The 12,752-nt window shown below is 43.7% G+C and overlaps 1 protein-coding gene across 3 annotated transcripts in view; it reads right to left on the bottom strand.

The window, feature by feature from the left end:
• ABHD6 (abhydrolase domain containing 6, acylglycerol lipase) overlaps nucleotides 1-12,752 on the bottom strand; it is a 597,080-nt gene that overhangs the window by 390,090 nt on the left and 194,238 nt on the right. For all 3 annotated transcript variants that reach the window (XM_069643773.1, XM_069643772.1, XM_069643774.1), the window contains exon 2: nucleotides 10,649-10,790. In XM_069643773.1, the coding sequence (XP_069499874.1) occupies nucleotides 10,649-10,767 (119 nt within the window). In that variant the 5' untranslated portion in view covers nucleotides 10,768-10,790. The remainder of the gene's footprint in view (nucleotides 1-10,648; nucleotides 10,791-12,752) is intronic.

Consider the following 12,752-nt stretch of genomic DNA (forward strand, 5'->3'; position numbering starts at 1 on the left):
TGTCGGACACCTGGGTATCGGCCTAGCGGAAGCGACGCGCTCAAAAAATCATGGAGGCTGAAAAGCAAGTGTTGGAGTGCGAAGGGCATCTTCTTACACATGGCACCCAAAGCGCAAAGGAAGCCCTGGTGACTGCACAAGAAACCCTCAGTAATACAGCCCAGGATAATGCACAGGCAGCCCACTGGCTAGTCCGGAGTCAAATTTATGAGAAAGGAGACAAGGCAAATAAAACCCTCGCCTGGCTGGAGCAACGTGAGCAAACTAAAGGGCATGTGCATGCCATCCGATCCCCAGAGAGAGAGCTGATAACTGAAGACTCTGACATAGCCGAAACATTTGCCGCCTATTATGAGAAACTCTACGCCCCACCAACCGGGAACCCCACATAGACGCCCCCTCCTATGATCTAAAGTCATGAGACGTCACCAGAACTGCCATCTATTACCTGCTCTGCGGATGTAACATTGCTTTATATGCCTGCACCGCCTCTTTTCACGGATTATGCTGATGTGATTTTCTGATGAGTGCCTATGTTTGTGTTCATGTTGTTTCCTTGGTAAAACCCAAATAAACAGTTTAAAAAAAAAAAAGAAGAGGGTGCCAAATTACTGATGTAAGGTGTTACTTCTAAAACTGTCTGTTGACTAGAACATCACAGTCAACATTATGCTTGTATATAGACCCCCCAAACAACATGCCAGATGTTCTGCTTCATCTTAATGACCTGTTTCTACCCTTACTAAAGCCATTGTCCAAAATTATCATCTTAAAAGACCTTAATCTTAGTTTTTCTGATAGCTGTGACTCCATGGCAACTGCCGTCAAGGTCTCTGTCGAATTTCGGCTTTTGCCAGTATATTGAACAGCAACCCATATCAAGGGCAGGATTCGCTACTGGATGGCCTTGTCACTATTAACATAGAGATCACCCACTGCCCATTGTTGGACCATAATGCAATCCATTTCAGTCTCTTGTGTTTTTCACAACTGACCAAAACCAAAATGATTAAAGACATGGCTAAATTTAGCGCAAACCTTCCTCTACATCCATGGCGCCTTATTTTGTGGCTACCTAAGATAGCCTGGCTAACTACAAAACAGACAACGACCTGGCTGATACGTACCAACATATTATGGTTAACACAGTTAATTGCTTGGCTCCTGAGAAACCTTGGCTAGATACAAATTAAAATACTAAATTCAGGTTCTCGGCACACATTCAGAAACTCAAAACCGCCAAAAACAGAGCTTCAGCAGTGGAAGAGGACAGAGTCCATTGACAACAAAGCCAAATACTCCATTGCTGTGAAGGCTCATAAATCTGCCATTTGTTCTGCCTAAGAAATCCCCCTAAGACCGAAGAATAGACAGTGCGGTATCTAACTCCAGAGAACTCTTTAAAATACTCAAAGCTCGAATACCCTTGCCCAGTCTCGCCCGTCTCAGATCAATAAAGACACAGACGGGTGCATCTCTATACAGGATGCAAGCAAGATCAGAAAAGCTAAGGGGGACATTGCAGCCAAATGTAATACAGACAGAACCAATACAAACATGGAAACTGTTACACCATGTATTTCCTCACCTATGTTTGAGTTTAGGGCACGCAGAGACTGGAATTACGGCGGTTCTGCAAAAACATAAACCCATAAAGTGCAAGGGGGTAGGGTGGAATCTGTCCTGTGTTTATTGTCAAATCTTGTGCCATCCAGTTGCTACCATTGATCACCAAATTTGTGAACACTTCTTTTCAGGAAAATCTTGTACTGTCTTCCATCAAGCAGGCATTCATATCTTCCCTGCTGAAGAAGCCCTCTCGAGACCCTAGTGTGCCAGTTAATTATCGCCCCATCACCAACATACCCTTCCTGTTGAAAATCTTAGATAGGGTATCTTATACACAGATTCAGGACTCTGTCTACACAGAACATCTTGGGTCAGAAGCAATCAGGGTTTAAGAGTCCACAGTGCTGAATCTCAAGACCGACATCTTACATATTTTTGAGAAAGGTTGCACAGCTTTCTTATGCCTTTGGATCTGTCCGCCACTTTTGGTTTAGTGGCCCTTCCCATAGTAATTGCCAGATTGCTTATAACTGGATTAAATCCTTCCTTGCAAAGCTAAAGTCTTTTATGAAGATGCTCTATGGCAGATGAGTTCCAGGGACTTGTGGAGTCCAACAGGGCTCTTGTGAATCTCCAACGCTTTTTAACATCTTTACGCGTTGCCCCTCTTTGAAATGCTGGGTGCTGAAGGTGTAATGTATGCTAATTATGCCAACAACACAGTTTCTTACTCCACTATTTATTTAATTGTTTTTTTATAACACGCCTAGTACCATACCAGAGTTCAGTTTCCAAGCACGGATCAGGGATTCGAATCTCTGTTGCCTCCAAGACCAGGGTGTTGCCCCTGTGCTATCCTCCGTTCACTAGCAGGTGATTACAGTAAAGACTGTCACCATCAATTCCATCTATAGTCTTGTACAGACCTGGATGGTGGACAAGAGCCTAGCTGTCAACGATTCAAAGACAGAGCTCAAGCTAGCTGACAAGGCACTGCAGCTGCGCAGGCTGAGTTCTGAGTATCTGCAATGTTTGATGCAGGTTGTACCATCACAACACTTCCCAAAGTAAAAACCATGGGAATAATTCTAGACCAGGAACTCAACATGAAGGCACATGTCAGCAGTCTGGTCTCTGGCACCTCGTACTACCTAAAATTGCTTGCACAACTTAGACCTTTCCTCAATTCTACTAACTGTGCCACCATTGCACCAGCAATTATTGGGGAAAGATTTGATTATTGCTCCAGCCTCCTTCAGGGCATTGGCAAGGGTGAAATCACCAGATTGCAAACCATTCAAAACAATGCAGTGCGCGTTGTTGAGTCCCTGCACAGAATTGACCATGTGTCATAATCCAGAAGGACCTTACATTGGCTACCCATGAACATAGAATCTCCTTTCGGTTGCTGTGCATTACGCACAAGTGCCTATATGGCAAAAGTCACAGTTACTTGTCAAGTAAGTGTGTGTGTCCGAGCAAGGGTGCAAAGAGCAGATACTGGGAGGATTTAAGGGGCAAGAGGAGACTGGAAGGTGATGGTGTAGAAAAGGATGGAGGAAGGTAAAGTGGGGGGCTTGAGGTGGGGCTGAGAGAGATGTCTCGGGAGTATAGCTCCAGGGCAACATACTCGCCTTGCAAGCAAGACGACGCGGAGCAACACAGGTTCGATCCCCGGGTCTGCGATTAGAAACCTCTGGGTATTAAGCACGTTATAAATAACCAATGATATATCAAGCAGACAGGGTGCTTCGATCAAATGACATGTCTCCTGCAAGTGCCAATTTCTAAATTAACGCTAGTGGCCCAGGGGTCTTTCCCCTATGAACATCTTGTTGTTTAAATATAAAGCCCAGGATCTTGCATAGTTGATACCTTTGATAGGTTTTTAACATTATATATACTAACAGTTGTATTAATGGGCTTGTTCACAAATTGTACTGTTGATTTTCTATTTTAATAATGCCTTGTAAATTTGTACTTATTTTTACATATTTAACGCTCTTATTAACGCTCTGGCTTCAACACAGAAGCCCAGCGAAAGGGGAATTGTTTGCCTCCCTACCTCATGGGGTTAGACACATATTCATATAAAGGATGGCTTTCTTAAATTAAGAAATATGTACCCTGGTAGAGAAAACAGAGTGAATAGTCCTGAAGAAAATTGTAAATTTGTTATCCAATGGTCTAGTAGCGCACCGTGTATTTAATCCATAAACCTGGGGTGTTGATTGCAATCCATTTTTTTGAATGAATGGGATGCATGCTCACGGCAACCTGTTCATTCAAACAGACTCACCTAAGATGGCCGGCCATGGAAAAGGAAGGCGAGGCTCCATGCGGAGCCCCTCTTCAATTTCCATGATGGCCGGAATGCTGAAGCAGCGGTGGCACTGCCGCGACCAAAGAATCATGTGCGTGGGGTGGGGAGGGATGGGAGTGAAGGTGAGGAGATCGGAGGCATGGGGAGGAAAGTGGGGGAAAATGGCACAGCGGGCACTTGCAGCTCCAAGTTTGCTCGGAAACCGGGCTTTGATCGTGGGATTCAGCCAACGATCCGAGCAAGCAGATTGAATGGGGCGGCCGCCTAGGGTCCAAATACATATTAAATTCTTTGAAGCACACAGATGGATTCGATCAACACATAAGAGAAGGAAACATGTTTGCACTGTATGGTCTTTAATGGTGTATTGCCAGTTTGGTGAAAAAAGGAGTTCCGTTTGTTCAGTACATTTTAAAGTTTGTGACGGTATGAAACAGATTTCGTATTGATGCAGATTCATTATTTTCTATGTTCTTCTTTCTCCCAATACTGTGATCTCATGCGTTTGCTTATTTCGCTGGACACTGATGTTTTAATTCTTTTGATTGTCCCCATATATAAAAAGGGGGGAGGGACTCCCCTGCCAATTACCGATCGATCTCTCTGTTGGATAGTACAGGGAAGATCTGCAGGAAGTCAATCCTCCCTCATCTGCAAGATTGATTAGACAAAGACAATGTGATCAGCGATTTGCAGGCATGTTTTCAAAGGAATAGACATACTGTGGATCAGAGTTTTAGGCTGTTCCTGGTGATCCAGAAGTACACAGTGCTGCTGAAGATGAAGTTGTACATAGTATTCCTGGATCTCAGGATGGCCTTTGACAGAGTCTCCCAGAACACCCTTTAGAGGATATTAAGAGAGACAAATGCTTCCCCCCCCCCCACTTAGTCTCTATTATTCAGTTGTGTATTCACAGAACCAGGCTGTGGTCCCGTGGGTGGCAAAACCACTACCCCTTTCGATGTGGAGAAGGGTGTAAGTCAAGGGTGCATGCTTGCCCCCCTGCTCTTTTGTATATACTTTCAGGAGTTGGTTGATGCTCTTCTGAAGGGCTGCCTGGAGTGCCCTGGTATGGGTCTGGACAAATACCCAGCCCTATGTTACACAAATGATGGTGTTATCATGGCAACGTCACCCCATGGTTTGAAGATAAATATGGATGTTGTGGTGAGGAAATGTAAGGCACTACCGCAAAGAATAAGGTAATGGTCTTCAGACGGCCATTTGTAAAACGTATTCCCTTGTCCATTGTTGTAAATGAGGTAAAATTGGAACAGGTCAGGTTCTTTGATTACCTGGGGGTTAGTTTTTGTGACAATGGCAGTTGGTCTGCGCAGGCTACGAAATCATGTACTAACCTGGGAAAATGCAGCGGGCCACTAATTCATGGAAGCAGTGCTGTTTCCCCCTGCTCTAGAGATCTATAAAAAAACAGTCTATACCAGAGTCAACCTTCGACACAGAACTCTGGGGATATGGCAATACACTGGCATTAGATCACATGGCAAATAGGTTTCTGAAGCAGTTGTTATTGCTTCCCCAGAGCACGCCTTCAGTCCTGGTCCACTTGGAGCTTGATATATGCCCAGTGGGTGAGCAAGTTCCCTAAAGCCAGTCCTGCATTGGGTCCGGCTATGGCAGACAGAGGTCCAGGATACATTTTGGGATGCTCTGTGACTCTAGAAGGTGGGCATAGTCTCCAATGGGTAAGGCGCGTGAAAGAATTACTGATCACCCTAAATGAGTCAGAGGCATGGGATAATCCCAGTTGCATGGTCAGCTGAACTCTTAAAAGAGCAGCATGCCTCAGGGGCAGAGCAAAGCGAGAAGCAGCTGCCGCAAGGCTAAATGCTCCCCCTACCTATCTGAGGTATAAAACGCAGACAGGCATTGAACGGTACCTTGACATAATTACACCGCCATATGTAAGGTCATTGTATGTGCGCTTCAGGATGCTGACTCTCCCAGTATTCTCCGTTACTAAACTCTGGAGTCCAAACGGGACAGGGGTATGCCCTTTATGTGGAGCTGCCAATCAAGCAGTCATACATTTTCTGTTAATATGTCAGGTATTATAAGGTGCTCATATTTAAGATCTGTTTTTAGAGCTGCTGGGATTAGATGCATGGAGAAGCTTTGAAACTCTGTAAAAACACTTCGGAACTTCACATAGTCTTTGCAACCGCCAGATATATTCATAGGCCTTGGTTGCATAGAGGGAAAATAATAGAATTGGCAGACAACGAAGGCAATTCATCTGGTCGATTGTGCTGGTGGTGTGGCAATTCATTGAACTGGTTAAAGAGAGCAGGCTGTGAGCTTGCTCGCCTCCTGTTGATTGGGTTTATATTTCTTTTACCATGCATTTTATGTTCATTGGATTTAAAGAGGTTGTATGCATTGGATAATTATAACAAGGTTTTTAGTGATTGTGTTTATGTATAACGTGTTTAATGCTTTATATGCCAAATAAAAGCTAATGAATTAATTATTTTCAGCTGAGAAGAGTGGGCTTTAAAATAACCATGGATTTATTATTTGTGTATTTTAAGTTACCCTGTTAAATTCACTTCCGGGGGTGTCATTTATATATACACAGGAGTAACAATGCTCTTTTATCACAAAAGTACGTACACTAGATAAGAAATCAGATTTGACGGGAAGCAATGAGCTGCTTACAATGAGGTGAGTTTGTGGGACATTCTGATCAGGTTGTGGAGGGGAGTAAATGGAATAGTCACCGGGGACTATACATAAGTGAACATATTTAGATAAAAGACAATAAACATTGGACATTTTTAAATGCAGGCAGGCGGTGCGGCCAGCTGTTGTGCGGTTGGGACCATGATGGGTGAAGTGCTAGAGTGGAGGCAGACAAAATGAGGGTTAGAGGTGAGGGGCAAATGTTAGCTAGCAGGCAGATGAGAGGCAGGTTAAGAGGTTAACTCAAAGACAAGGAAGTAGGCTTTTAGTTTGGAACAAATCCATGTGGACTGTTACTCGGATGTCCGGTGGGAAGAGAATTCCATGCAAGGAGACGAGAAAGAGTGAAAGTGAGAGAAAGCACAGGGAGGGCAAGGAGGCACATAGTAGTCGAAGAGGCAGAACAGAGATTACGAGAAGGCTTGCACAGTTGGATAGAGGAGGATAGATACAGTGGTGCCTTACTGTTATGTTAGGAGAATTTCTAAAGCGCAACGTTCACCCAGAGGTATCTTGGCGCTAAGGTAGACAATAAAGGTGCAGCAGCAATACTAGAACAAATGGGTCTTCAGGTTTCGACGGAAGATTAGATGGTTTTCGTTGGCACGAAGATCAAGGCAAAGACTATTCTAGGATAGGGCCGCCATTACAGAGAAGGCGCGACCACCCATCCAGGAAAGCCTAACTCGCGGAACCACAATCAGTAGAGCCGACTGTGAATGCAAAGAACGGGCTGGCACATATTGGGAGAATTGTTCCTGTAGGTATTCAGCACCTTGGTTGTAAAAAGTGCAGTGTACTAGGCACAGGGGTTTAAAAAGGATACGCTTCTCAATCGGGAGCCAGTGGAGTTGCCGGAGTAGCAGAGTCATGTGGGCATGGGGAGGAGACGGATCACCGCCCGAGCCACAGCGTTTTGAAGCAACTGAAGGCGCTTAACTAGGCTGGCCCAGTTATAGAGAGTTACAATAGCCTGTGGTGCTCAAAACAAAGGCAGCCACCACAGGAGCCCGATGTTTGGCTGGAATGAAGGTTAGCACCTTACATAGAATCCGTACTGTGGATAGATTTGTGATCCAGGAGAAGAAATTTAAATCTGGCCCTGTTTTGCATCATTCCATTCAGCCTGGTGATGGTATGAAAAGTAGGTGTGAAGTGAAGGAGTTCAAAGAGGGTCCTGGTAGCAAAGTTAATTATCTTGTTGAGAGGACAGAAAGCATAGTTTGGAAGAACAAAGAGGATGCTGGTAGAGTAGTCCAGTTTAGAGAAACCAAGAGTGGTTACGAGATGCTTGGCAGTGTTAAAAGGAAGGAGGTGCCTGATTATCCTAATATTTAGGAGGTTGAGGCGAGCTGCTGTTCCAAATTTTAGAGATGAAAGTAGAGAAGGCGTGAGAAGGGTCATAGCTGAAGTAGAGTAGGCAGGAGTGTCAGGTGGGAACTGGATAGGCAGAGGAAGAGATGAGAGCGCGCTTTTGGCAGGGAAGAAGAGAACATCTGTTTTGGCAGAGAGTGAAACCTTCCAATATCTAACGGCAGAGAGACAGTTGGAAATTTTGATAGAGAGATTATAATTGTTCTTTTATAGTGCTTAAAACCAGAAATTGGTTTCTAAGTGCAGGATCGAGATTCGAATCTGCGTTGTGCTGCGTGGTCTTTCTTCCAAGACAAATGTGTTGCCTCTGAGCTATGTCCCCTCCTCAACAGACCAGAGGAGAGTTCAGGAAAAGAGAAGAGGATTTGGGTGTCGTCGGCGAAGAGTTGGTACGAGAAACCAAAAAGGAGATTAGTACCCCAGGAGCAGGGGTGTAGAAAGTACAGAGGAGCGGACCCAAGAAAGAGCCTTGTGGAAAACCGACAGAGGAGTGAGTTGAGAAGTGTTGTTCCCCCAGGAGACAGAATTGGTGAGGTGCAAGGTAGGATTCAATCCAGGTAAGGGTTTGATCGTGAATCAAAGTAAAGAGTATTAAGGAAATTAGAGTGATCGACAGTGTCAAAGGTAGCAGACAGGTAAAAGAGAATTAGGACCAAGGGTAGGTTGGAGTGCTTAGCAGAGGCGATAAACTTGGGCACATTCATGAGAGCAGTTTCTGTGGTGCGACAGGAGCAGAAACCTGCCTGCTTATAGGGGGTCTTGAAGCTTGAGGTGGTCTTAGAAATTGGCAAGATGTTTAAAAACAACCCTTTCTAGCACTTTAGAGTAGTGTGGAAGGAGAAACAAGGGGCGAAAGTTAGCTGGTAGGTTCGGGTCAGCCGCTTGCTTTTTTAGGAGAGGGATGACCGTGGCTGTTTTGAAAAGACAGGTTGAAGAGTTCAGGAAGGGGAGAGGCCAATAAAGGGGCAATAGGCTTGATTATCTGAGGGGCAAGAGGGTCTGATGGGGTACAAGAGGGATTAGCCTTCATCAGTACAGATAGGAATTTCAGTGTGACTAAAGTGATGATGATAGAGTAGGCGGTGTGTAAAATATAGGAGAAGGGAGTGTGAGGAAGGTCAGGCGAGAGTCTCTAATTTTGGAAATGTTTGCAGCGATGTATTGAGCTAAATCATTAGCTGTGAGATTGGAGTAGATAGTCATAGACTTAGGAGGAGTGAGGTGTGAGTTTAGGGTGCCCTGTAGCCAGTGAGGGTGATTGGAGTGAGAGTCAATGACGGTTAGGTAGAATTCCCTTTTCGCTCTATCAAGAATGGACTTGAGAGAGTTCAGAGCAGAGAGGTAGCGTTGCAGGTCGTCAGGTGAGTGGGTAAACCTCCATTTGCGCTTGAGCCGATGCAGGTCTGTGCAGAGAGAGCGTATGAATGGGGTGATCCATGGTTGTGGATGCTGAGACTTAGGGGTGAAAGTAAGCAGCGGGAAGCAAGAGGAGAATGAGTCATATAGTAGGGATTGGAAGCTGGAGAAGGCAGTGTTAGTGGAAGAGGCATCAGAGGCATCAGGTATTAAGGAGGAGAGTGAAAACTGTACATCAGAGAGAATAGGGGAATGGCAGAAGGTTTACATTTCCTTTTAGTAATAGGTGAAGCAAGTGGCGAGAAAAGGTCAGAGGGTGGAAAGGAGATGGTGGTGGAAACAATTGAGTAATCAGATATGGATGGTGTGAAAGAAGTATTAGTGGCTGAGAGAGAGATGAGATTAATAAGATATCCAAAGAGTTACCCCCTATGGATAGGGTGGAGGGCGTGGTCACTAAGAAAAGACTGAGTTTCCAATTTCTGAGAAGTGGTTAGAGAGGGAAGGTTAAAGTCACCTAAGAGAACGAGGTGATGTTTAGTGGAAAGAGAATCAAGGAGTTTCCCCAAGATCATCAAAGAATGGTCCAGTAGGACCAGGAAGGCAATAGATGGCGATGTGTACCGAGTGAGATCGAGAAATTGTAGAGATGGTGAAGTCAAAAGGGGTGGAAGAGGATGTGACATTTGATTGAAACATGGAAGCTGCCGAGGTAGCATGTCTGTGCAAGGCACCAGAGGTGTTACATGGTATGAACAATGAGTACTCAGGGTCTGACCACATAGCCATGTTTGAAATACAAAATGGTGATCATGATAGTCATTCGGGCAGGAGGTTCCAGAAGGATTAAAGTCAGGTGAGCAGCACAACAGGGGCATCTGCGTCAGCAATGGAGTTCCTGATTATTCTATAAGAAACTGGATAGAGGAGGGAAGAATCCTCCCAGACACTGAACTTTGGACTATTGTACTTGAGGGTCTTCTTGAGATTTAAGTTCTGAGCACAAGGTTATAATCTATAAAAGGAGGAGGTCAGGTGGGTGGGTTGGATTTTGCAGGATTGTTCTGCTAGAGCGGTTGTCCTGCAAGACAAAGCAGTCTATACCTTTGCTACTACCCAAGAATGATTGTGTGAGCTCTGTTGCTCTGACAGTATGACCATGAGTGTTCAATAAAGCTGCCCTTGAGAAACATTATTTCACAACATAACAGAACTAGACACATTTTTATACAAAACAAATGCATTCTTTAAGTGTCAACTGCAACCTGTCTGCATTTACTTGTAAATTTGGAAATACAGGCAAAACAATAGTCATCTTACCAGTAGTAAATCCTGATTAATGCTGAAGGCCACAGAAGGAAGGATGCTACAAAAGCTACAATTGGAATGGCTAGAGTGCCCCCAGCTATTAAAAACATGTTCATCATATCCAAGTCCATCTTCTCTAAAGGTTCAGTATCACCTGCGTAGTTTTAAAAAGGAAAATAATAAAACAAATGATTACTCAAGTCTGCTGATCTGGAGGTGCATTGAAAATAAAAGCAATGGATCAAAAATTAAAGAAAAATACAAGATTTCTTGATACTACTTAAGAGTGTTGAGTTAATATCGCAATGTGGGTGGCTGTGGCAAGTTTGTCATGTGAGCAATATTGCTGCATTTTGGTTCTTCTCAGAAAACATCTACTACTTATTTGCCACATTTTCCCAAATGCAAAGTACTACTTTCAAAGACAATATGAGATGTGAGGTCACATTTACATTTGCTATTAGTTAGGAAAGGAAATTGCCAATATAAACAATCATCTTTTCCTTTTACCACCAGCAGTTATTGATAGACTGAAAGAACTAACACAATTATAGAACAATACCCGTTGAACTGAGCTAAAGCTAAACAAAATGATTGGCGTTGCTATCTCACCACTGCAAAACTACAGCTCATTCAATAAATTAATTCACCTCTAGAAAAAGGGGGCATGCTATTTTCAGTTGCAGGGGTATCTGAGTTTGTCTCCTGCAGCAATGTGAAATTAAGATTTTCCTGAGTGTGATCACAACATTGTCTGTTTATGATGTAGGCGTCACAGAGATCTTGGTTTAAACGCTAGGCCAAAGTGCCAAATACTGGCATTGCGGGCTCAGACTTTCCTGCCTCTGAGGTTGAAAACCTTTGATGACTATCATCTACTATGCGACAACAAAATGTACCTGCAACAGAAATCACCAATTATGCAAACTAACAGCATTAGATCTGGTGCAGAGAAGAGGAACTTGGTGTCTCTATATGAGGGTTGTAAAAGCTCGGCTGCACCCAGCATGGCAATATACTTACCACCTCAAATGAAGACCATGCTATGTTAGTCGGGGGAGGAGTTTAGGTAGAGAAATTGGAGACCACTAGAGTGTTGAGGCTTATAAACCAGCTTACCACTGTACAATCTAGGACAGATCATCTTATCTTACCAGTACTGTGTGCTGTCTTTGGTTAAGTATATGCCTCCCCCCACCCCATTCCAGTGGCATTCTTTAGTCCATGAAATGCATTTTCTTTCCATGTATGCCATTTAAGTGAAAGGGGCTATAGATAGTGCGTGAGCTGACCAAATGTCACAGGCCACTGTTGAGGTTATTTTCAGGTTTGTTTATTTAGATTTTCTTCTTCACATCATGAATAACAATCAACAAACCTATCTTAGAAAAGGACTCCTTATCATAGATCACTTATCACAGCTGCTTTTGTTGGGTGCATTTAAATCTTTAAAATACAGAAGTAAAGCAGAGTAGTGAATTGTTTACTCTCACATTAATTAAGATTCTGGTAGTTTCAGAGATAAACGTTGTATAGTGTTTATGTAATCTTTTATTTATTTTAATTTTTCTAACACGCCACACACCCGATGGTCTCGGAGCGCACATAAAACAAAACGGGCAACGAAAATCATGCTACAGAGAAGGGGGGTGTTGGTTTCTCATGGGATTTGTGCACATTCCACGACATATTTACGCAGGACAGTGTATTTTAGTTCTGCAGTCAAACCTTCACAAATTATGGCACCATGCTGTATGATAAGCAACAGGAAAACAATGTGATAAACTGACAGAATTGCAGACTGGCCTCAACCTCCAGTTCTCTACATAAACAAAGTGTTTCATAGTGCCTAACCTGTCAAAATTGCCAGTCCTTAAGGTTTCATAATTAGCACACCACAAGCCACTTGTTTATTAGGTAGCTCATGGTAACACCAGCTGAAATCATGTCCCTCTTCTAATGTCAGTCTAGGTATGGAGAAGTGCACCTTCCTTGTAGGTTCAAAGCTGGATCATCTAGCTATGCCATGGTATGAAATGCATACCTTTCTTGCTGCTTCTAAATGTTATCCTGTATCCATGCTTCAGAACCAATACATTATTTGAGGCTGCCAATA

The sequence above is a fragment of the Ambystoma mexicanum genome, chromosome 2p (assembly GCF_040938575.1).
Source record: "Ambystoma mexicanum isolate Mex_15411 chromosome 2p, UKY_AmexF1_1, whole genome shotgun sequence".
In the NCBI taxonomy this organism is placed as follows: Eukaryota; Metazoa; Chordata; class Amphibia; order Caudata; family Ambystomatidae; genus Ambystoma; species Ambystoma mexicanum.